General features: G+C 34.2%; 1 protein-coding gene across 1 annotated transcript in view; it reads right to left on the bottom strand.

Annotated features, from left to right (window-relative positions):
- Positions 1–935: 935 nt before the first annotated feature.
- The window catches only part of LOC142341381 (uncharacterized), a 66,032-nt gene continuing 39,507 nt past the window's right edge, over positions 936–27,460 (bottom strand). The window contains exons 10-13 of the mRNA XM_075392310.1: positions 14,052–14,196; positions 13,273–13,528; positions 8,233–8,359; positions 936–1,090 (exon numbers count right to left, since the gene is read on the bottom strand). Of these exons, the coding sequence (XP_075248425.1) occupies positions 999–1,090; positions 8,233–8,359; positions 13,273–13,528; positions 14,052–14,196 (620 nt within the window). The 3' untranslated portion in view covers positions 936–998. The remainder of the gene's footprint in view (positions 1,091–8,232; positions 8,360–13,272; positions 13,529–14,051; positions 14,197–27,460) is intronic.

Here is a 27,460-nt window from a genome sequence, read left to right as displayed (position 1 = left end):
TCAAAAGAAATTTTACTCATGCGGCTCAGAAATCATTTTATACGTCTAAAGTTGCTGCATTCGTTTTATATAAGCGTTTGTTTTGTATAAGCGAAATACATTTGTTTTGTATAAGCGACGCTGTTTTAAAGATTCTATTTGTTGTTTATGCGTACTTTCTTCAAACTCTGATGGAAAAATTTCCATCTTTAAAATCAACGAACCTTTTCTGCTTCTGACTTTCATTACCTTTTTTCAATCAAATGACACAGCGATTCGTAAACAATTTTTTCTGTTTTTTAAATTAAAAAATAGAGCAGGCATTTAACAAACTGTTTCTGAATTAATTGATAATTTTGGGCCGAGACAATGGAAAAATTATCATTGAGTGAAAATTTCAACTCGAATTGAAACAATAAATGCGTTTTATCGCAGTTAAAGAACAAACTATATTCCAACAGTCTTTTTTGTTTGCTCGTTTGAAATTTCAAAATGTCATGCCGTTTCTCTTTATAACGAAATCATCAAGCTTAACGCCCAAAATTAATGTTTAAAGAGCCCATATTGTACTGTACGCGGCCTTATTGGTTCCAGTATTTATTTGAAAAACGAGCCTTTATTTAACGTTTCAATTTAATTAAGCGACTTTATCATTTACTGGGTCTTCCCCAATGTAGCCTCCACCCACCCCCCCCCCCCCCCGCTTAGTATTCAAATAGCTTATGGCTCCCCCAAGCATGGTAGTCATATCGTAATGGGGTTTATAATCTTGTGGTGGGGCTATAATGGTAAAAACCTATTTAGTTAATAATTGGCAGCGGTAACAGTGAACAAATCATAAATTTATTTTCAAGTCGGAGGATTTGTCATTTTTCATTAAAGGCAGTTTGTTAAAGCATCTCTTTTCTCTTTTGTCCGTAATTTTTTTTTATTAAAAAACATTTTCAGAGGAAAAAAAGAGTCGATATGATTAGATTAGCGTTTGGTGGCCGTGACGTCATCAAGTGATGATGGTGACGTCATAGGATGGTGCATGAACAACAAGGGCCTTTTGGTTTGCTAGTTTCAGATGAGGAGTCGAAATCGGTTTCTCGATGAATGGGTGTCTTGTCTGAAACAAATCAAAAATTTCCCCCTTTTAACAGAAACATTCAGCAATATATAAATTTAGGTACTGCCCCCATTTTCAAAACAGGTGGAAAATAATCATCTATAATTGGCATGTTTACACCCTTATAATGGTACGTATTGATTGTGATGACTACCCCCTCCCCTCCCCCCCTTCTATTGCTCCGACCCACTTTAGTGGTGGAACTATATACTCAAATGAGTTTTTTTATTCAGTCAATTTTGGCCGATCGATATAATCATCGTAGAGAGTTATGAGTGGTATTAGAAAGCCCATCTAGCGTAGAGCATGGAATTAAAAAGATGTTTTTGATATTCGCTTTTTACAGGGAGTTATGGACGTTTTGTGAATAGGAGACCATATTCAATTGTTTTTATTCACGTTTTCCGTTTTTTGATCAAATTTTTGTCAATATTGCTAAAATATGTTAAAATTACCAACAGTAGTGGGATTGATTTTATCGTTAATGATAGAGGAGGGCTACTGAATTGTTCGAGTATTTTGGTTAGAATTTATGCTAAATTTCTCAAATTTCAGAATTGTTTGTTGTCAAAAATAAGACGAAATATGTTTTTTAGACAGTTTTCTTCAAATTTGCCTGAAGTAGACAACTTAATTGCACTTATTTTTTTCGCAAGCTCAGAAAGAAAGTTAGTTGCATTCCCTGTGGCTTTAAGAGTCTTTTAGAATTATAATTTTTCCAGTTTACGCAACTTTAAACTGGATAATTATACAACATGCATTGTTTATTTTTGATGTAATTAATTTTGTTTACAAATTGATCTACTTCGCAACACCTTCAACAATTGAGTATTTTCTCAGTGCAGCAAAATCAGGGCTGATGTTGATCTCACCATGGACCCTTACGGAAAAATGAATTTTAGATTTTAATGGGACACAGCTTTTCTTTCAAAACATTTCCGCTTTTAAACATTTTATGTAAAATATTGCCATGACACCTAAATCAGGGCTCAATTATCGACAAAAAATATTTGCAAAATTGAGCCCATTGAACATAAATTATTTATCGGACTAAAGCTCATGGTTTTTAAGGCTCTGAGTAAAGGTTTACGTAAAATTTTATGAAATTCTTATGTTTTGCTTTCATTTGTAATACTTTTTGTAGTCCGATGACTTAGTGTCCCCAATCAAAGATCCAATGGGCTTTCTTATTATGTAAAATTGAACCTAGACAATGGTCACAGTTGTTATCTAATGTCTCTTATGGCTTCAAATATATTTATTTTAAGAAATTGTCGATTAATATTTTAAATTTGTCACTTTTTTAACTTATTTTTTTCAACTTCTGGCGTAATCTCAAGAAAGTAAAAACAGGCGGTAACCAAATTCCTGTAAGTTATAATTGATTAAATTTAGCATTTTTTTATATTTCTAATTTTTTCTTGGTTTTCAATTTTTGCTTTCGATTTTTGAGCTTAAATGCATATATTATAGCTTCATTTTGTTTCCTTGTCGAATAACCACCTTATTGGCATTTCCAGTTGAAGCAAAACATTGTTGAGAAAATGCACAGCACTGAATAGAGATGCATCTGAATATGTTGAATGTTTTTGTAGAATAGTTAAGGCTTCTGGGATTAGGCACAATTCTCAGGCAAAATTTAGTGGATTCGTTTCCGTTTTTGCCTCTTTCTGTCTTTCTAATTTTTGTCCGACATTCACCTCTTAATGGTATGTCCTAATTGCTTCCCTAAGACGTATAACTGAATCTATTTTAAGACTTTAGTTTACAGCTATTTGTTTTAATGGTTTTCAAATTAAATTAAAAAAAAGAAATTTTCAACTGTCACATTTTGCTCTCTTTGGCGTCATCGTGTAACTGAAGCTCACTAATGGAGGTTTTGAATTAGTTTTGTTGATTTAAACTTTTTTCTGTGTTGGTTATATGTATTGACTGATGGCTTCGCGCATTCAATTTCTTATAAAAAAAACTTTAAGGGATTTATATGCTGCTCAGTTTTTGGGTTTCTTTTTTGTTGTCATTTCTCTGTAATCTTTTATAAGGAAGACCTTTTGATGTTCAAATGAGAAGCAAGTGATGATTCACAGTTCTTACAGATAACATCTTATAAAAATAGTGCCCTGAACACCGTGGTGTCTTTAAATTATTTGTGAAATTTTGATTTCTGCCGGTATTTGTTGCCATTTTGTAGTCTCCTTGTGACTAAGTCTCATTAAGATTATGCCTAATTGGTTTCCTGAGGGGTTGTAACTTAATCCATCTTTTTATTTGACGTCTCATGTCTGTTATGGTTTTTGAAAACACTTGTTTTCAAAAACAGATTTGGATTTTTGAGCTTCGCCATTTTTAAATTTTTGTCAGTCGATTTGAAGCTTAGTCTGTGTAACGACAGGTCACAAACAGTTTGTAATGAGGTAAAATTTAATCTTAATAAAAGTTTTAGATTGAACCATTTGTTTCTAGGCCGTGTGTCTACTGTTACTACGAGATTTCACAAAATAATTGAGATTTTTATGTATTTTTACTTTTAGAAGGACTTTTGTTTTCTTTAAAACTTATAACTTTGATTTTCAGTCCAATTTTGTGCAATTAAACAATTTTAATGTTCTTAGTGACAAGTTTTTGGTTTTATCTGTTTCACTGCCATTTTTGCACAAAAATATTTAATTTTGCCGGTATTTGTCTTTCTTTTTGTAATCGTATGAGGTACACTGGATAATGACAGGTCTAAATTTTTTCATACGAAGATATAAATAAACATTTCAGTGATTTGTTATTTAATGTCTAATAATTTTAATCGGTTTGAAATTGATTGTTTTCAAAAATAGAAATTTATTTTTGAATTTCGCGCCTTTTAGCTCTTTTTGTCGACCTTTTACCGAGTCGATTGAGGACAGGTTCCATATCTTTTCTATTGATGTATAGGGTAATTTGTTTTGCTTAGGTCTTTTCTGATGCGAGTTTGATTTTGCTACGATATTTTTAATATAGACATCTCTTCATCAATTGGTAGCCAGTTAAGTCAAGAATGTGGATGAGCGCTTTCGGAACATTATGCGCGTACGCACATTACCGAGCCAGTGCAAATAGCGTATTAGTTCGCGTATGCTGACTAAAACAAAAATTTTAATCCACGGTGGTAAAGGCATATTCTCGAAATTCCAGGTCTCAATAGGCAAAATCTCAGTTCCTAAAAAGCAAATTTCCTTTCCTCAGATTCATTCATTATCAAGATAAAGTCTGCCATATAAAAACGTGTCCATTAAATTCTCTCCCATAAAGTTTAATGTAACACCAGCCACAGGTATGTACAATTGAGATTCAATTATTCGTTTTTTTCATTTCATCTCATTTCAGCTTTTTTTTTACATCAGTATGTATCATGTTTCCATTTTGAAAGCTCTTCAGCTTTCAAAATCATCCTTCGTTTTGCCGACGAGGGAAAATGATAGCCAAAAATCGGGCGAGAGAGGTGCTAAACCTGCTGTTTTTTGACATTCGTCCATTATTTTTACGGCTATGCTACCTACCGCCTTTTGATAATAAAGTTCAGTTGAACAACGAGTATACATAGCTTGTTCGAATAATGCATTACTTGATCATTTTCTTACTGAAGAGCAATGATGAACAAAACTCAAGAAAGTTGCTCTACGGGAAAAAAACTAATCGATGGACTTATCTCGTATCAAGGTGAAAAAAATAAAACAAGTATGTGGTTTAATATTTTAATAAAAAATACACTTGAATCTAAACGTACACTGCGACATTTTTCCTGCTAGAACCTATCTCGTAACAGGAGCCACAAATTAACGTACTTGGTACTCATTTTATCAACTTAGAGAGGAATTATCACTTGGTACGAAACTCGAAATCGAAGTTGCTCTATTAAACAGAATCAAAACCAGCAACAAAAAGTTAAAAACCTCGAGTGCGGGATTTTCGAACTCAAACAAACAATGAATATCTAAAAATCCGTTTTGATACAACTCGAGAAGTGGTAACGTCACAAGCCTATTATCCTAAGTAACAGAGACGGTTATATCAATATTTTCTGATGCTCTTAAAATTATAATTAGGAAAGAACCTAACAGATAAAAGGGGATATTTTCCGTTTGTGCCCCAGCTTAGTGGGTGCGTATTATTTAAATCCCACAGACGCACAAGCCAAACTTTAACATAATGATTTACTATGTATTGAGTTCTGTATTTGAGGGTGTATAACGTACTGGGGGCACAGGCGGAAAAGATCCAAAGTAGTTTTTGAGAAAAGTGGCGCCAAGATCCGAATACAACCAATTTATGCTAAGAGAGTATTAGCGAACCCTAAAAACTAATAAACAATTATTATCGAGCCAAAATTGTTGTTGTTCACTCCACAAACCAACCAGACAAATATCATCTCTTCAAAAAAACGCAGGATTCATTGCCCATCATTTACTTCAGTTTATTGCTGTCTGTTTAAATTGTCTGCTTTGTTCGCTTATCCATACTACATAGATTAACCTTAGTAGACAAGTCGTCAACAACAGGCAATACTACTCTCAGAGTGGCTTCACTGATTCTGTCGCCAAAGGGGCGCGGCGAATGGTATGTTTCAAACGCTCGTCAGATGGCATTGGGGCAGCCACCCTCTTTCATGTCCAAATCCGAAGAGATCTTAACTTGAAGTGGTGGATCTTATTTAAAACCACGTATAATTCTAAAGCACCCATGATTAATTCGGAATTAAAACCAAATCCTAACTACTAGAAAAAACTAGAATTTTGACAAAAAAATTGTAAAGTTATCACAGACCTCATTCTTAACTAACTCAAACATAGAATCAATCACTGTTTTCTCGAAAGTGTCTTGTAACTATTTTCCATTTCTCATTTTCATATTTTAGTCTACACCGACTCTGTTGAAAGATCTTAAGAACTCAGAAAAATTAAAATAAACTTAGGAGAAACTGTTACTGATGCGAATAAGGAAGATGACAAATTAGCAAGTTATTTTAAAAAAGGGAATCAGTAAATTTGGTATATTCAGTTCCAGAGTTTCTGGTAGCAAAAGACAAGGGGCTTCCCTTGAGTATGAAGTTCCTTCAGTTTCATTGGAGTTTTCAGTTCTCTCGTAACAAGAATGCGGAAGGGTACAGCTGTGACATCCTCATGTTTTACTGCTCATAATGTTGTTTTCTGTGATTAAATGCATTTAACTGGCAGCTGGTGGTTTTAAAAGATGAATCATATTAATTGAGCCAATTGTTAAACCCGATAAATTATGAATGGGGAATAGTCTCATCAGACAACTAGTTTGTTGGCTGCTAGTGATTGAAAAGTGCTATTCGCACAGTTAGAGTGCTTTTCTTTTTTGAAAGAAACGATCTGTGCTTAATCTAGTTTATGAACGTTGGTAGCAGATTCCGAGTGAGCGCGGAATTTATGCTTGAGAACTGTTATAGAAGCAGTTTTTGAATTTTCAAGGGCTGCGGGAGTGGTACTACTTTAAGGATTTGTTGGATGGGAGTTTAGCTAAACATCGGGATAGAGTTTTCATGAAAAGAGTCCGTTATTTCAAAGAAATACGTTTCCATGTACTTTCAGATCGCAGTAGAGATTGACATGTTGGAGTGGTATTAACATCGTCATGTGTTTGGACCGACGATGTGGTAAGATTTGTTATAGTTGATCTGGTTGAGCTAACTGTGGTGATATTCCTCCGTTTGACATCTCCTGGAAAGCCTCTTTCACTTTATAACTGATTTGTATAAGAGCTTGTATCTAAATGGCTGCAATTCAGATTGAAAAAAAGTCAAAGCAAGAGAAACGTTGCTGATCATTTTTTGAATTTTGAGAAAGAGGGTAATCATGTCGCTCGTCTAGTGGTCCCAATGAGGATCCCGAGGTATTTGTTACATACCCAGTTCAAGGCTGTTAACAGCGTTTTCTACAGTCTTGAAGTTTCCAGCGGCATAATTTAGGAACAATTTTTAATTGTTATCTCTGTTTCCGTCTTCGTTGCCCAGTATGGATTTTTTAACATAAGTTACTCTTTTCAGAAACTGTCTTTTTGATTGGCCATGTACTCCAATAACCTTTCCTCCCTTTTATAGCCATTTTAACTATATATGTCTACAATGACGGCCTCCAAAAAACCAAGGAGATTACACGCAATTAAGTTTAGATAGGAAAAAAACCCTCATCTCGAAATGAACCTCTACATGACTATTATGGAGCTGCGCATTTTGGTTTGGCCCGTTTGGGCAGACAGGACTTGGCACGTAGGACTTGATATGAAACTTTCACAACCAACCAAATTATCCAGACAATATTTTATTAAAATCGGGATTTATTCCGTGAGGCTTTTATTACGTAGGGGTTTATTTCTTTGGGGGTTTAATTCACATCCAAAATTAAGTTAGTTTTTTCCGTGGGTCGTTTTTTCTAGACCCTTACAATTGCATTCTGTCCCATGGTTTCAAAATTCTTCTTTTTAGGTCAAACATTATGGCCCCAGTGATGCGTGGTTCTAATCCTGCAATAATCTAATAACAATCATGCAAAATAAGAAATATAACAATCTTTGGCGAAGCATTTACAGCGCTTTTTAATGCTCTAGGAATTGATTTACAAACACAGTTTTGATTTTTTTGACCGATTCACGCTACAGAAAAATGCATGGGCTTAGGTGAGCTTTATTACAATAAAAAACACAAGTGTTGTTAGCTCATGGTAAATGTAACAGCTTGGTGTTTACTTACTTGCAGGCATTTGTTACCTTAACTGATCACCGGTGTCAGGAAATTTTTACCAATTTCCATAATACTCAATTCCAATATACCCAATGTCACCCGACTACAAATTATCAGTTGCTATTACACGTATTTGTTAACAAACTCATTGGCTATGGTCATACCTCAAGGGCCCGTGAGGACTTGATATGAAACTATCACAATCGAACATGGGATTAAATTATCCGCTTGATTATGTTAAAACATACGTGCAAAAGCGACTGCTAATTTGTAGTAGAATTTTTGAACGGAATTGCATTGGGTTTAGTTGCATTGGGTATAATGGCATTGGGTATAATGGCATTGGGTATATTAGCATTGGGTAAAATGTCGTATAACCCTGATCGTCAAACACGATAGTTATCATCACCTGTGAAGGTGGATGGGTTAGAGGTGCCCCCGGAGTATATTGTGTTGCATTGTTCTGCCTCAATAACGGCAGGCGGGTCATTCTCCTCTCTGGTTGACCTCCGACCAACTTCTGTTCCACCTCCAGACTAAAATTCACAATAGTTATGACGTTTCTCAAATATTGCTGGCTCCCCGAACATTACTTTCAGAGTAATTCAGTACTGAATCAGAATGATTCTCAGAAACATATCAGTACTCATTCAGACTCTGTTCATGTCGCATTTAGCTCTAAAATCCTCTGATTCAGACTCTGATTCAGACTCTGAAATTGAAGGCTTTAAAAGTTCATTGTATTAAAACAATTCACAAAAACCAGAAACCGAACCTTAGTTATTATTTAGTTATTAAAAGGAAAGGTGTGAGGGTACTTCTGATTTTTAATATTTCAACATGTAACTTTACCCTCGTGGTTATTCTAATTTACATGTTTGAGATTTTTTTAAAAAACGTGCACTGGTCTACTCATAAACTGTATTTTTAACTGTATTTAACTAAAGGCAGAGAAAATCAGTGCGTAAATTTAGACTTTGAAACACAAGTACCAGAAACGTCTGCTAAGTCAAACACGAAAGAGCTGAGAAAACGTTGAGAGCAGGCATTTCGGTGACAATTTTTTCACAAGGTTACCTGATAAAATTTTGGTGACAAATAGATTATAACTCAAAAACTCGGAAAACGATAAGATAGTAAAACTGATAAGCAAAAATCAAATTTTTGACATCAACTTGTTAATAATTTAATCACTCTTCATTTGCTATCAAAACCATTAGAAGTACTTGACAACTCTCGAATTAGTGTGAATTGATTGCTCGTTTTTTTTAACACAAAAACCAGAAAAAAACAAATAAACAAGTTAACTGCGAACTATTTCGAAACAGTTGAATTTTTTCCGCATGATTGATCATTTTGAAACAAAATTTTATTTGAACTCATCTCTGGTTAACCCGGATTGATTTAATAGCCATCAAAAAAGGAAGTTACAAAACACAACATCAAGAAAATAACATGTTTTTTTTTCATGAACTTCTTTTAATTTTTCGTTATCGCTGTTTATTTCAAATAAAACATGTACACAATTTTTAGCTGATAAAAGCTACTAAATACTCCATCAACGAAACACGTCTTCCAAAAACAATCTAAAACAACCGAAAACTTGACAATCTTTTTTTATTTAAAAAAGTGAGGCTCTCTTTTCTTGATATCAGTGATAAAGTTTGATACATTTGGTTGGCATCGTTTTTTCTTTCACTACACAGGCTTGTGGGCGTTCAGCATGTTTTGGAAACTAAAAATTCAAGAATCAAAACTGATCCGGGTGGAAGTTTTAAATCTTCAACAATTTATTTGTTTTCATTGTAAGATTGTTTGATTTGGCTGAAATCGGTTCAAAGTAATTTTGCGCAAAAAGAATATATAAAAAAGATCAGCAGAAAAAAATACATTTGAATTTGTATGTATATATATATATATATATATATATATAAATATACATATATAAAAATAAATAAGTATATATATATATAAATATATATATATATATATATATATATATATACATATATATATATATATATATATATATATACAAATTAACATATATATATATATACATATATGTTTATATATATATATATATACATTGACTTATATTTATAAATATATATATATATATATATATATATATATATATACGTATTTATATTATATGTATATACATGTACATATATATATATATATATAAATATATATATATTTATATATATATATATATATATATATATATATGTGTGTACTGACACACACACAAACTTATATATATATATATACATATATGTACGTACATATTTATATATATATATATATATATTTATATATATATATATATATATATATATATATATTAAAGTATACATATATATATATATATATATATATATATATATATATATATATATATATAAATTCATTTTTACATGTTTACTGAAAATGAATCCTCTGAACAATAGTTATTGTGCACTAAAAAATGAAACCCAAATGTCAGTGTCATGTGAACAATTATTTTATGTAAAGTGATTAATTATAATTAGTAACAGAAGAAGGCAAAGAGACTGTCTCTTTTAAAGGCTGTAGTGATCATTAGTTGGTCAATCTTCGGTTAAAAAATTGGTCAATTTGTCTCATCTCTGAGTATTTAAACGCTTTTTGTAAAATTTTCCCCAAAGTATTAAACTGTTCTATTTACATCGATTAATAGAGTTTGCGATTACAATCATTTAAACTAAAAAACTACTAAATAACAAAAATTTTAAAAAGTGACAGCGGCTTTTTGCTTTTAATTTGAAAATTCAGCCAGAATTTGCAAAAAAACTAAAATAATTTTGTCTTGTCTTCATGATAACGGAGTAAGTCTAGAATCAAAACCACTGAAAAAATGATTGAATGAAGACAAAGTTGCGCAAAAAAAATGCTAGAAAACTATGAAAAACGTCAAAAATTTAAACAGGATGTCTGACAACAAGAATGAAAACATTAAAGGAGAAAACAGAAGTTCAAGTGTATTTTCTCCAATTAAATTCAGCGCTACAATTAAGATTTATGATAGTGTTTGTCAACAGAGAAACCAATCTAGATCATATTCATTGCCTTATCGGCAAAAAATCTCAAGGTGAACTGTGTCATCATAGTAATTGCCATTTATAGAAAATGTCCGTCAAGCCAGACAAATCAGCAGCGCTTCGAAAATAAATACAGTCAGAAGTTTAAAAAAATAATATAAAAGAAACAAATAAAAAATCAGCTGAAAATTGATAAAAAAGGTGTCGTCTAAAGTGACGAATTTTATGTTAAAAATACGAAACCTTAACATATCGGAAACGGAAAAAAACGGAAACCCTAACACATCCTTTCTTTAGAAAACCTTTAAATCAAATCATTCTGCATTATCGGGTTTTCTAAAAACAACAAATGCAGCTTTAACGTGAAGTATCGTGAAATATTGGTCGAAAGAGGCAGATGAAAAATTTCAGTCTACTGGTCCATAGACCTTTCTACCTTTAGGTGAGATTATAACAAAAATTCACGGCTGACCGTTTTGGCTTTGCTAATTCTGCTAATACTCCTAAAATTATCAACTAATTCTTATGGGTTTAATAACAATGAATATTGTTAAATATAATTAATGTGCACAAAAACTTGTTTAACAAATGTCGATTTACTACGAACAATTTTCTGGTTTTTTTTTAGTAAAAAGGCAAAGTATAGATAGTAATACAAGAAGAAGGACAATAAGACTATCTTTTTTAATGACTGTCGTGATCAGTAGTTGGCAATTTTTTGGTTAAGAGTTTGACAAATTTGTCTCACTTCTGAGGATCTAAACGCCTGTTTCAAATTTTTCAGCAAAACTATTGAACTATTCCGTTTATATCGTTTAGTATAGTTAGTGATTTAAAAAAAATTTTAACTGAAAATTTTTTATGTAACAATTTTTTTTAAATGATAGCAAAGTTATGCTTTTGAATTTGAAAAATTCAGAGAAAATTAGCAAAAAATTTAAAAGTTTTTGCCTTATCTTGATGTTAATTGAGTCAATCTAGAATCAAAATCACGAGAAAAAAGACTGAATGAAGAGAAGGATCTAAAAATGGCTAGAAAAATATGCAAAATGCCAAAAAGCTATACAGGATGGATTTAAACTTGAAGGAAAATATATGGGAACCATTTAGCGAGAAAACAAAGTTCAAGTGTACCTTCTTCAATTAAATTCAATGCTACATTTAAGATTTATGATAGTGTTTGTCAACAGAGAAATCAATTTAGATCATATTAACTGCCTTATCGGCAAAAAATCTCAAGCTGAACTATGTTAGCGCAATATTTTCCAAATATAGAAAATGTCCATCAAGCCAGACAAATCAGCCACACTTTAAAAATAAATATAGTCAGAAATTTTTTTAAAAAATGATATATACGAGCTAAAAACCGCTGAAAATTGATAAAAAAGAGTCTTCTAAAGCGACAAAGTTTGCGTTAAAAAATTTCAAAATCGGAGAACTCAATATATCATTTTTCAGAGAACCTTTAAATCAAATCATTCTGCTTTACCGGGCTTTCTAATAAAACCAAATGCAGCTTTAACGTGAAGTATCGTGAACTATTGGTCGAAATAGGCAGACGGAAAATTTTAGTCTATGGGTCTATAGATCTTCCCACATTTCGGTAAGATTGGAACAAAAATTCAATGCTAATCGTTATTGCTGTGTTAATTCTGCTATATGTCCTAAAATTATCATCGATTAATTTATTTAAAATGATCTCTAGTCAGCTGCAGAATATTCAAAACAGAATATTATAGAATGAACGAAATCTTGAGCATTCTAGATTTCGTTATAATTAATTTCCTCATTTGAAAAATTGACCAAATTTTTCCACTGGAACCTGTTTAATATTTGCATCGTTATTGCTTTGTTAATTCTGCCATGCTTCCTACAAATATCATCGATTCGTTTATTTGAAGTGAGCTCCAACCAGCTGCAGAAAAATCGTCTAGATTTCATTTATCAATTCATCGGACAATAGACAATGCAAAATTGAATGAAGAAAAAGGGGAGGGGTCTTTCCCATTAAAGCGCTCTCCCAGCTTAGTGGTCATGTAACGTATAGCTCCCCCAATCAAGCTAATTGTACCATAAAGGGGCTATAATTTCGTGGGGGCTAAGACGGGAAAGACCCAAAAAAAGTTCACATAGTTAAACACGTTTTTGGTCGAGCTCGAAGAGCGGAATTAAATTGATCAAGGTATGCGGTGTACGTAAATCTTTTATGAGGGTAAACTCAAGGAAACACGCTACGTTGAAATTCCAGCAGGTGCTGACTTAACTTTTCAGGTAATTTTCAGTTAATTTGCAAGTATTTTGGTTAATTAAGATTAAATAAAGGTAAGCTAAGATTTAGCTAAACTGCTTTATGGTTTCCGGTAACTTTTTGTAATTTCTTAGACCTTGTTTGATTGTTGTCTGTTATAATCCGGAGTCGAGTTGATCCCGCCATTTTGGTCTATAGTGCGGTCCAGGGCAAATGCATTTGTCTCTAAATCTTTGAGCCCAGCTGCAAAAGAGGCAGCCCTCACTGTGTCCTCAGCTACCCGCTCAGCTGGTGACAATTTCACCGAAGAGTTGTTGCGACTAATTGTGTCCTGTTTCGACCCAGTGCTCATTATGTCAGTTGAACGTGTCGAATTCGTGATGGTTGTTTCACTGAAATAATTTTTAACATAAAAATGGTTGGGTCTCCGACTTCATTCTGCAATCCAATTTCCCCCCTCCCCTTTTATAGCCCGCTTGCAAAATACAATTTTGCGATTTACTTGCTGTTATATAGCAGACTACCATGGTTTAAATTACAACGTACAAATAGGGGGGGGGGGGGTATAGAGGGTTGAGATGTAAAAGCCGCAGACGAAACCAGTCATTTATCTTTTAGGATCTTGGAAGATTCTTGAAAAAATGGCAATGAATTGCTATTAATATTCTAAAAAATTGCAAGATGAATGACTATTTTGCAAGACTCGTGCAAGAAGAATGGTTAATTGCAAGATTGCGCAAGGTAACCTTTCGAAGTCGACTCGGGAGTGGGTTGTCTGGGTGAAGTCAAGTTTGTGTTTGCGGACAATTATTGGAAATTTCACGAATTTTATCATTTTAAAGGATCCTGTATGATCACTGGGATATTTTATTTTTATTGTAGTCAAACTGGGTTCTTTTCAGATGCAAAGTTTACCTTATGTTGTTGATGCCGATGATAGTGGTGGTACTGGTGCTAGTGCTGAAGTTGCCCAGTGGGTTGTTAAATGGGGTGGGTGTTGTAGCTCCTCTCAAACTGCTGCCGGGTCTACTGGGAGTCCTTTCGACCAATCTGTAACTTTCTAAATTGAGCCCACCCAATTAAAAATGAATTTACTACTTTGACATCTCTTTATGGAATCTTCGTTTATAGCAAAAATCTCATCAGTTCAACTCATGAACAGAAAAAATTGTCTTTTCGACACATCTTGAAATTGCAACGCACACAATCGGTGTGCAACCCAATTAAAATAAAAAATTGTGCATACAAATCTTAAGCTCGCTTTATTAATGTAATTAAAAGTTCATTAAATAACTAATTTAATATATATATATATATATATATATATATATATATATATATATTTAGAAAAATACATAAGGATGATATATTCCTAACTGCACATTGCCTCTTTGCCATTCGCATTTTATTAATATGTTTATTAGAGAAAATTGTCGATCTTTTTTAAATTAAAAGAGTCAATTTGACTGACTCAATTAAAGAGGAGTGTAAAACATTACTTCGTTAAATTGAAGAGCTATTTCGAATTACAACACCAAGAGTAAAAAACTAGTTAAGTTTTTAAAAGTTAATTCTGATTACGGATCTATTTTTTACGAAAACGAAGTTCTCACAACACAAAAAAGTTGCAGATATCTTGGTATTCAAATTGACAGGAATCTTAGTTTCGATGAGCTGCTGAACAAAACCTTAAAAAAGATGGCTCATGCTATAAGATCAATATACCTAATAAGACATCAAATTAACCTGAGCGCGCGCATTTTTCTTCTAAAATCACTTGTGCTTTCACACCTATCATTTCTATCATTTTCGGCATTCCTTTTTCAGAATTTATCTGAAAAAAACCTAAAACGCCTTAACCGAGATTAACTGGAGTATAAAGGTGTGCTTTCTACGCAAAAAGTAGGACAAAGCAAGAGATCTGCTAATGCAGACAAAGACACTAACAGCTGAACTAATAATAGCAAAAATGTCGCTAATCAAATTTCATTATGATATAGCCAGGCCTAAAATTTCTGAAAAATTTCACGGGTATCCGAGTCTTCATCGAGATACTCGAACACAGCAATTCAAAATTAGACAGAATGTCAAAACCAGCTTTAGAATGAATTCGATTGTTCTTCAATGCGTACAAAAATGAAATAAGTTACCACAGTTGGCTTTGGTTGGCAAAAAATGAAAACGTTTTTAAGAAAACGTTGAATGATTTCTTGCTCTCTTAAAATGAAAAAATTTCCTTTAATAGTAACGTAGGAGCTCTTAAAAGTTATTTTTATTTGCAGGAAGAAAACAATCGGAAGAAAATTTTATAATGTAATTGTTTAAGAAATTGATGTTTATTATTTTAGTTTGTTTGAATGATTTGAAGTATTTTTTTCAAGTATTTTTAACCGTATGGTTATAATTTTAATTTACTTGTTGCAAAAAAAACAAAGACTAGATAACTAACTCACAATATTAATTCAGGAGATACAGATAAAGATAAAGAGACGGAGCTTTTGAGAAGAATAGGAAAATATTTTTGCTGATTAGAATTCGAATTCTGTTCAAACTTTGTATATTTTATTGAAGAACTTTGTATATTTTATTCTCTGTGATTGAAGAATGGTCTGTAATTGCTTGAAAGGAATAATTACCAAGATTTAAGAATTCTCAGAAAGATTCCTTAAAACTACAAGTTGTTCACACTTGTGTGAATTGTTTTTTAAGTTAATAGGGCATAATATATGATACAGAGAACAAAAGTAAATAGGATAAATTCAAAAGTGATTCTTTTTTGACGGTTATTCGATAACAGGTGCTCGACTTATGACTAGACTAATGCGATAACATTTAAAATCCCGGAAACTTTGATCCCTGGTCTGAGACAAACATGTGTTATTTCTATTCAGTACAGACTACCGAACAAATAAAGTGAAAAGTCGGGCATTGTATAAATTTAGCATATGTAGAGGCGTTCCGAGAAAACAACCTTTTTGCATCACTTAAATCGACTGTTGTTAAAAAATATAAAAAACAGTTACAGGGGTTGCTTCTGGAGTATACCCCCAAAAATACCAATACATGAAGTAAAACAGGAAGCAAGGAGGAAATGTAAAGTGCAATTGTTTAAAAAGTTCAACGCTCATTGGTAATCGAAGCAGCGAGTATGCTTACTTCATTCTTCGAGTGCAAATGCATTTATTTAAAATTTGTTGTCTTTGCTCAAACACCATAAAATTTAGCTATGTATGGCTCCAGAACGGGCAGTTCAAATTGAGCCAATTAGGAAAATTGACCACTTCTTTTATAAAAGGAGGTTTTCTATAATTTTTTTGTTAAAATACACTTTGGTCAGGTTTCATTTTAAAGAAAACAATTCAAACAATATTATCAAAACGCGTCGATACAATCAGCCAGAAAACAAAAATGAATAACAGACACCTAATATACGAGCATAGACCCGTCCAGATTTACCTAGACACAGACAGAAAAATTATTTAAAAGAAATACAAAAAGGAAAGCAAATTGAATTATTTTTCTGAGATAGAAAGACTCGGAAAATCTTTTGTAATAAAACGCTTTGACAAACCTCTGCAACATTGGGCAAAAACTTGATTCAAGGATTCAGGACGCTATTATCAGCTGTTGATAGATTCACAAAAATCTTCTCCAAAAGTCATTACCCTCAGCTTTTGTGCTGAGATTTTTAATTTTAAAATCTTCCCGATACGAAAAATCTAGCCGGTATGACTGGAGGTAAATGAAGAGAGTTAAAATGTAGATAATTGCAAGGATTTTGAAAAAAAAGAGCGAAGCTGGCATTTTGTATTTTGGAACAGCCAGTGTCTGTCTTGTGTATACAGCTGAAACTTAAAGAGTTTTCGTCCTAGATTTCGACTTCATTTTTTGGAAATCCTTATCCATTTTTTATGGAATATGTAAAAGAGAATATCATTGTTTGTAATTGGGTTGTATTTGTCGAAAAATCAATATTTTATCAAGCCTCTTCCTGACTTCCTGAAAGAGTCCATTCAACCACAAAATATTACCTCTAAAAAGTGTTTTTGAAAAATACTGCTCGCAAAGTGTAGAGAAAAATGGCCAACTGACTGCACTGTGGTATGCTAAAAGGATTTTTGGTAAGCAATTTTTTTCAGCTTAATTTGTGAGTTTTTTGCTCAGCTTATTTCTATTTTTATATTGAAATAATTACATTTTCCACCAATCCAACTTCAACATACATAAATTTTGTTTAAACAAAAATCTTTGATGAAATCCTTTTTGCAATACTAACCTCAAAAAGGCTATTTAAAATCAAAATAGAACCTTATATCGCAACTTTGAAATATTTGTGAAAAAAATAAGTATACCCAACAGAAACTCATTGACGTTTTTAGGACATTTAATGACGGACTGATTCTCAAATTTAAAAACTAGGAGTATTCCATTATATCTAAAAAAGCGTTGTCGAAACCATTTCGATTTACAGATCAACAAACAGTAAATTATAATACATTTCAATGCATTAATTGGGCAGGCGTCCAAAAAAGTCCCAGAAAGCAAAAATTTGCAAATGAAAATCTGAAAGACTACGCTAAAGGATGACGAAGGTTATTACTTAAAACTAGATTTGTTGAATACATAAATACTTTAGAAATCGGTAATGATAATTTAACGCGTTTGAAGTAGCATCTTGAAAAAGATTAAGGCAGATGTATTTGAACACACGCGTGGTCAGATCTGCCAAGTTGCTTAAATAATTTTCGATAAGTTTCTCCAATAACTTTGCAATGATATATAAACTGATACATCCGCATGTAAAATATTATAAGTTCAATTCTTCAAGTCCATCGCATTTTTTAAGTTAGAAAACAAGCCTGCAAGTGACTTGAAGTGATGAATTGCTCTAAAAAATGGAGTAAAGTGATGTTACCATTTTTAGTAAGTTTTGATGGAGACAGTCGGAAATAATTCTTTACTTAAAAATTTAAAAAACAAGGTCGGCATCTTTGAGCATCATGAGAAATCAATAGTGAAATGATCTCCGATCCACAGCGAAAATTGTGATTTTCGACCAACAACCAACAAAAGCAACCAGATTCAATTTTCGTATCGATGCGTTTTTGGTAAAAGGTGAAACATATGTTAAGCGATAGCTACCACAACGAACACTTTAAACATTTTTTGTTCAAATCATCTCTACACAATGTTTTTGCTGCTAAACGTTGACGTAGATGCATGTTAAATACTGAATACTAAAAGCATAAACCAATTTGATTGTCCAAACGAGAAGAATTTTCTAAGTTGACTCAAAAATCCACCGGTCAGTCTCCAAAGAGCTGACAAATAACAGATTCTCTTCACAAAAAATGGACAAAAAAAATTTGAAACATTACATATAGTATTCTGTCATACATCATAAATTAATTCAGTGCAGTAAATTTATTATACGATGTACTCAATTTATTTAGTGTACTTATTCCTGAGGGGCATGTGTACAAGTCAATGTTATTTCACATGCTAGTCTGTTGTTCCCATCTCCCATAGCGGGAAATTATTGTTCACGTTTGTTATGACTTCTGGAATACCAGTTGCCTTAATTTTCATTCTCTTAATTTGCACTTCGCGTACAATTGCTCAATTTAACTTATTCTTCATTAACTGTCTTTACGGATCAAGTAAAGTAGACGAATAATCACCAAGCGATTCGCTAAGCGGATTCATTTAGAAAATTGTGTAAAGCGCACTCGCCGCGCAAGTAGGACATAAAACATAAACGCCACTCGCGACTCAAGACCAAGTGCGCAATCCCACTTGCCTACGACATGGCGCAGTCAGAAGCTCAGAAGCGGACCCCACTTGGCATTGAGCCATTTTGGGATAAACATAGTGTAGACTCTCCGCTGAAATGGGAAAAGTGGCAGATGCAGGCCAAGTTAGCTCTTCTTGCGAAGGAAAATATTACACTAGACACTTTATTGGAACCAAAACCCGAAACAGTGCAACTACCAGTTGAACCGATCTATGAGGATACGATAACAGGGTCATCGGCACAGTCGGAGAGGGAAAGATTGGCGAGGAACGCTCAATCAAAAATGAATTGGGAAAATCGGTGTCAGAGACAACTGGAGATAGGAATAATGTGCGGAGACAAACCATGGGCACATGCCGATCGAAAGACTGTGTCAATGCTATATCTCAGTTTGGGCACTGAAAGACGTCGAAGTGTTTGTAGCCAAAACCCACACCTCAAGATGGACAGTCTCTCAACAGCAGAACTTTGGACAATCATGGAAGCATTATTTATTCGTCAGCGCAATATCACATTCGATAGGTACGTACTTCTTACCACAAAACAGACAAGAGGAGAGTCTATCGAACATTTCTTTGGAAAATTGAAAGAACTTTCTGATAATTTTGAGCTCGGGAGTCAAGAAGATACTCTTATCAGAGACTTTTTTATTGCAAATCTGTTAGATCCGGAAATTCAACGGGAATTGTTGCGAGAAACTCTAGAACCAGCCCAAGCATTGCGTTTGGCCATAAATATGGAATTAGGTCAAAGAAACCAACTACAAATTACAAATTCGAAATCTGCTCCGCAAGTTAATGCAGTAATTCCTCAACGATCTTTTCGACCACCGAATCAACGGCCGACTACATCTAGTTTTACTCGATCACCAAATCAACTCTGCAGAAACTGTGGTTTAACTTGGTCAGTTAATCATAAAGTCAATTATATTGCGACAGGCAAGACTTGCAATAACTGTGGTCTCCAAAACAATTTTTCGCGAGTGTGCAGGAAACCGAAGTCGTCATCAAATAAACCCACCCGATCTAATGTTAACTCTGTTGAAGAAACTCCAAGTGACCAAACGGTAAACGCCATACAAAATATGAATTATAACCCGCAATGCGAATCAGACTACGATAGCTCAGATGACAATATGGTCGCTAGCATCGCAAGTAACGCAATACAGATCGAACCAAAGAACACCATCTTAGAAATTGGTAATAGCCACGTTGGACTTCTCATTGATTCAGGCAGTGTATGCAGTATTTTACCCAAGTCTCTTGCTTCGGAGATCGCGGAAAATTCTCCTCTTGCTCGTTGGCTAATGATAGCGCCTCCCCAGGAACTCAAAACATTTTCAAACGAACCCATAAACGTGACGGGTATGATACAGGCACCAATTGCGAGCAATGGATGGCGACTTGAAGAAGCTGAATTTGTGGTAGTCCGTGACGGGCTAAAACCACTAGTGGGTAGAGATCTATTAGACGCTCTCGGAATATCAATAACTCAAATCCCAAAAAATGAAGGTAGTATGGTCAACACTATCACATCTCAATGTCCATTTAAAACACGTATTGCAAAACAATTTCCTCAACTTATTACACGTATTGGTCGCTCCAAAATACACATTGTTAAATCTAAATTCCATCGAAATTTTCAGCCAAAACACCAAAAAGGTAGAAGAGTACCCATTAATTTACAAAAACGAGTAAAAATAATGAAATTAAAAAACTTCTTGAAGAGGGACATATAGAAAACCTGAATAACTGTTCCGACCAATACTTTATTTCACCTATTGTAATCACGGTCAAACGAGATCAAACCATAAAGTTAGCATTAGATTCTAAAACTCTTAATAAAGCAATTCACAAGAACAAATATCAGATGCCAAATAATGAAACACTTATGGATTCCATATCACAAATAATAACAAACTACAAAACAGAACCAGCGGAACAAATATATTTCTCTACTATAGATCCTAAATATGCATACAGCCAACTAAACCTACACCCTGAAACTGCTAAACACTGTAATTTTAATTTTGTAAGTAGTGATATGACAGGCACATATCGATTCAAAACGGGGTTTTACGGTCTTACAGACATGCCTGCCGAGCTTCAGAAGGCAATGGATTACACCTTGATTGGTCTTAAAAATACATTTTGTAGACGACATCTCAATTGTAAGTAAAGGTTCTGAAGATAATCACTTCCAACTTGTATTAGATTGTCTTTAAAAACTGGACACAGATAATCTTCGAATTAATCTTCCTAAATGCCACTTTGCGAAGCAAAAAATTTCCTGGTTAGGATATAATATAACTCAATCCGGGATATCGCCACTCGAATCTAAAACATCCTCTATTATATCATTGCAACCACCTAATACACTTAAAAAATTACGCTCATTTCTCGGTTCAGTCCACTATTTTAGTAAATTTATTCCCAATCTGGCTCAACTCTGTCATCCTTTAAGACCTCTACTTCGTAAGTCAACTAAACACATTTGGACTGACGCTCATACGCTACATTTTAATGCCATAAAAACCCGCATAGCAAATCATACAGAAAACTATAAAACCCAACTCGAAACACGAATCAAATGTGATGCTTCTCGCTCCGGATTGGAAGCAGCACTAGAACAACTAACAGTTGACGGTTGGAAGCCGATCTCTTTTGCATCATGATTTTTAAACAGTAGTGAAGAACGTTATAGTATTAACGAATTAGAACTTCTTGGGGTAGTATGGTCCATAGAATATTTTAAAAATTATTTGTATGGTAAAGAATTCACTGTTATCACTGATCACCGCGCATTACTTTCCATCTTAAAAAAACATCGATCAAATAAAAGTTACAATAGTAGGTTATCACGATGGGTTGATCGTCTTTTGCCTTATCAATTCTCAATAGAGCATCTACCTGGCGCGAAGATGGGACTAGTTGATTACATATCTCGAAATCCATATCAACCATCAAAAAGTGTTTCCAAATATGATGAGGAATTTTTAGTCGCAACGTTATCAAGCATACATTCTGATGCTCAAACACCAAATCCTCAAAAAAAATTCATGAATTATTCGCCCGCGAAACAATAGTTCAAAATTATGTTCAAAACAAACTTCTAATTTAGACATAAAGTCCGCCCAGCGTGTACGCTTAACAAATGTTAGTTCAAACCTCGCGGCGCGAAAATACAACTCTAATGTAACCTCCCTTAAATTCAATCATCCGTATAGTAAACACGCCTCGCGCGTACACTTAACTTATAATACTAAATCATTCGCAAATCAAAAATATAACTCATTTCTTCATCCCACTAAGAGTATTAATTGTACTAGTGCACATGATCAGCGAGTACATTCAACTCAAAATGATTCCGTGTTCGCACATACATATCCTACTTCAAAAGTCAACACTTCTAAATTAATTAATTCCACTTCCGATCTCGCATCGCGAGTACGCTTTTCTTTTAACAAATTAACACCCGCCAGGCATAATACTTTATTAAATACTCAAAAGACTCGAATGCATTCCTCAGATGCCTCTTTTGCAAAGCAAGTTACTAAATACCCAATTCATTCTAAATTTGCGTCACATAGTCTAACATTTACAATTAATCCTGTACAAATTGAGCCTCAAATGCTTGTAAAAACAAGAAAAGCGTCACTCGCTTACCAAAATACTTCCAAATTTGCTCCAACAAGTCACTCTCACTTGTCAATCAAAAATCAGCCTCAAATTCCTACCTTTTTTAGTAAGCCAAACTCAAATTCTTTAAATAACTCACGTGCTCAATTAACAAACAACAAAGAAGTGCTTTTTGCCCAAACTCAACCTGAAATTCAGTTGTCTTCCTCTTTGTCAATTAATTTAATTGAAAAAACTCAACTCTCATCAACAATGAGTCAACAAGCTTCATCTCTAAAGGAAAAATCAATCTCCTCCCAAACAACAAGAGCTTCGCCCCGCGTATCGTTTACAGACAATGCAACCAAAAGTACGCCACGCAGATCCTCCTCTCATTCAAATCTAAGCACCCCACTAACGGATAGCCCCCAAGTAATGTCTTTTGAGAGCGTGGTGGGAAAAGTGTTCAGCAAAGGGTTAATCGCATCCCTCACAAGCAAGGATGCAGTTCTGAAGGAGGTTTGGGACTGTATAAAATGGGGAGATGAAGAACGACTAAAGGCCCTCAACCCGTATCTCCATAGCTATTGGCGGGACCTTCATGTGACTGGCGGGTGTGTTTGTACGGACGAGAAGGTGGCCATTCCGAATGCGCTCAAAGATGCCCTCATTGACGATTTGCATGCGAGTCACCCAGGTAGCTGGAGGATGGTATGTATGGCTCAGCACTGCTGGTGGCCATACATGAATCGTGATTATCTTGTCAAAGCAATAGAGTGCAAATCTTGCACTGCTATCGGTAAAAATTTAAAATCTGTTATTCCCGCAAAACAATTTAAAGCACATACACCATGTATAGTTCCGAACCAAGAAATACAAATAGATTTTGCAGGGCCCAATAACAACGAAAAAGAACATGAAATATACATTTTAACATTTATTGATAGATTTTCAAAATATCCTTCTGCAGAATTGGTTGATAATGCAAATGCCTCGAGTGTCATAAAATTTTTAGATAATTATATACAAATTCATGGAGTTCCTCGTTCCTTAAGAATAGACCAAGCTCGTTGTCTTGTAGGTAACCAAGTAAAAAGTTTTTGTATGAAAAATAATATCACATTAATACCAGGTCCGGCAAACGATCATCGTGCAATAGGTTTAGTTGAAAGACTTATTGGTACTATTAAACAACGCTTGGCATGTATAAAAGAAGCAAATAAATAATTACATTCGTTCACCATTAAAGCAGCATTAAACTCAATTATATACCAGCTTCGCATATGTAAACATAAAACAACTAAGCTTTCGCCATTCTAATCACACTTTGGGCGTAAAGCCAATACACCACTTAGTAATATAAGTACTCAGCCAATATCATCTGATCTAAGGTATGAAAAAATTTTGAATCAATATTTAGATGAAGAAACTGTAACCCCTAATGAATTGTTGCCGGAGGAACACTGACACTGGGGAAACAGCCGGAGCGACGACGAAATCGAACGCAATATGTGTAAAGCGACAAAGGACGCCACCACTCGCGAACGGCTAGCAACCGATAATGAATCGCGTTTCCTTCGCACCACGCAAGCGCATCGTCCACTTCCTCTGAAAAAACACGCCCTACAGTTAAACATTGCCCGAAAGAAATATCTTCGTAAAAGATCCAAGAAAAATCTGGATGGTTTGTATGAGGTGTTGGCCCCAGGATCGGTGATACAAAAGACCGATCAATACACTTCTGTCATTCGCGAACCGGGGAAGATGGAAGTAACAGTGCGCAATAGTGATATTGCAAAATTTGGTACTCGGGAAGAACGAAAAACCAAATTAACTGAATATATTAACCGTCGAGGACCCCGCACGCACGAGAAGACAACTGAGGCTAAGATACTTAGACACATCAAAGAGTGTACCCGCATACAAAAAGGAGACCGAAAAATGAAGCACCGCAAACGAGAAACTGGTAGCGGTGTATCATCAAACAAATCCAACATTGCTCGCGCAATGCGAGTACGTATGCCTAAAGTACCGGAAAATTTCGCTCCCCAAGTAATACCCGAAAATCCAGAGGCTGCTCCCGAACAGCAAATTATAACTGGAGACTTATTAATTGCACCCCCTACTACAAATAATCAACCAGACGTACTCTTGTCATCTCCTTCGGTTCCAACAACAACATTACCACATATACTGACAAGAGCAACAAAACGGACTAGAAAAAGTCCTAAATATTATGGATACGATAAAAAAACTCGTCTGGTGACTCCACTAATTCGTGTCCCCCGAACTTTGCTCCACCTCGTAGGAATCGACGCGCAGGAGATATTGAATCGATACAACCTTCGGTTGTACAAACAATTGTTGATACAGCTACGCGGGTTGAACCTATAGCAAACGACTTTACCTCGCCTATCATAGGACAGGTATCACCGACAGACCCCCGTATACGACCAGCAGATCACAGTACTTCAAATGAGCTCATCATTGATGAAGAAGACATGTGAAAATCTAAAACTTGATACATTATTATTTATGACTAGCTATGATAACCAGTAAATATATATTGTTGATACTATTTAACCGGTGAATAAGTATTAATATTATTCATATTGTTATTAAAATTTTATTTTACGCAATTTTAATTTTCATTGAAGCGGGAGAAATGTCATACATCATAAATTAATTCAGTGCAGTAAATTTATTATACGATGTACTTAATTTATTTAGTGTACTTAATCCTGAGGGGCAAGTGTACAAGTCAATGTTATTTCACATGCTAGTCTGTTGTTCCCATCTCCCATAGCGGGAAAATATTGTTCACGTTTGTTATGACTTCTGGAATACCAGTTGCATTAATTTTCATTCTCTTAGTTTTGCACTTCGCGTACAGTTGCTCAATTTAACCCATTCTTCATTGACTGTCTTTACGGATCAAGTAAAGTAGACGAATAATCACCAAGCAATTCGCTAAGCGGATTCATTTAGAAAATTATGTAAAGCGCACTCGCTGCGCAAGTAGGACATAAAACATAAACGCAACTCGCGACTCAAGATCAAGTACGCAATCCCACTTGCGTACGACATATTCAATACTTAACAGCATACGCTGAGAAATTCTTGGTAAGTTTTGGGTGGCGAAAATCCATTAAAAAAAGTTTACCTAGAGGAAACAGTGCAGTCCCCAATAAGTTTGTGAACAAAAATTAGATCCTTTCCTGTTCCGTTTTTGTCTCCTCCAACTCATTGGGCGCTTTTTATTGGCAACACCAATAGCAGGTGCCATATTTCTAACTAACTAATAACGAAAAAAGCCACAATTTAACTTCATTTTCGTCATTTGAAGTCTTTTATCCAACCTCAAAATCCGCCAACAAGCCTCGTCCAACTCAATCCAAAAGAAATCTATGAGCCCAAATATAGCCAACAAACAACCCATATCTATATATTACACCCACACTTTTACATATATATATATATATATATATATATATATATATATATATTTATATACATACATACATATATATATATATATATATATATATATATATATATATATATATATATATTTATATATATTTACTCATCCCAGCTAGGAAACAAAAGTGGGAAGAATAAAGACGGAAAATCATTCCTTTTTTCAATGAGGTTTTTTGCAGCAAGCAATAGACGATCATCTCTTCGATATATTTGGGAGCAAAAAAGTTTTTAAGATTATGTTTTTGAATCCTTTAACTTTGTGTTCGGATCTTTTTAACAAACTTCCTCTTTTGGCGAAAGGGGTATATTGTTGGATGGAATTTACGCGAGCGATTTATTGACCAACAAGGGAGAAATGTAACTTTACCCGCATACGCCTACCATATTACACTAAATAGAATGTAATTAATTTATAGGAATATTTTGAAGAATAGGAAGAAAAGGAATACTAAGGAATAGAAGTCTTTAGAAGATTTGAATTATAAAGCAAAAAAATCTTCTTATTGGCGAATCAGTGGGCAGAATTCTTTATGCGTGTAGCGCTTGCCGCAATAGCCTGCCCGCGATTTTCATTTTATATCCTACAGTTCTTGAATGGCGTGACTGGGAGCTGCGGTTCGCTTTACCGTTTATAGTATTTTTTAGCTTGAACAGTAGACTAATCATTTTTGTTAATAAGTATAGTTATGATGAGAGTGGTGATTGTTTTCTAGGTACCGGGGGGATCCTTAGAAGCTATGAAAAAATTTTGAAGACTGCCAACTATTTTTTTAGAGTTTCCGAACCTCTATTCTCGAAGTTCTTATCCGTAGCCTTGATATAGTTTACAGTATTTTTTATAGTATTTATTTAAGAATGATGGTCGAACTCTCCATTAACGAAAAAAAAAAATGTTTATATATAATAAAGAAACATACAAGATTAATATAAATAGCGTTACCTTAAACACTCACCTGTATTACTTGCCATCAGTCCAGGTTAATTTTAATAATTTGTACCCTCATCAGTCCAGATGGAGAATATATGCATAGTAATAATTATTATAAGTTAAGTTCACGTTCTAATTTCACTATTGGCTTGTGACCACAGTGAAAAGGTATTAGGTAGAGCTTGAGTATGTTTTAATGCTACCATTGTTGGTTATTCGGTTATTTAAACAAGTCTAAAGGTTGAACAATGGCTAAAAATGGTCATAAACTATTGATTTTAGATCGTGAGAATCGAAACTGTAAATCTGTATTTTCGTGTTGTTTCAGTATTTTTTAAGTTTATACCCCCCCCCACAGCCCCCCCCCCCCCCTTTATGATATGATATCAGATATTTTCCGTTTGTGCCCCCCCCCCCCCCCAAGCTTAGTGGGTGCATATTATTTACAACCCCCCTCCCCCGACGCACGTGCCTTATTTTTACATATTGATTTACAATGTAA

The sequence above is a fragment of the Convolutriloba macropyga genome, chromosome 6, assembly GCF_964194025.1.
Source record: "Convolutriloba macropyga chromosome 6, txConMacr16.3, whole genome shotgun sequence".
Lineage (NCBI taxonomy): Eukaryota > Metazoa > Xenacoelomorpha > Acoela > Convolutidae > Convolutriloba > Convolutriloba macropyga.
Note: the sequence above shows the minus strand (reverse complement) of the source record. Positions and strands in the feature narration are given on the sequence as shown.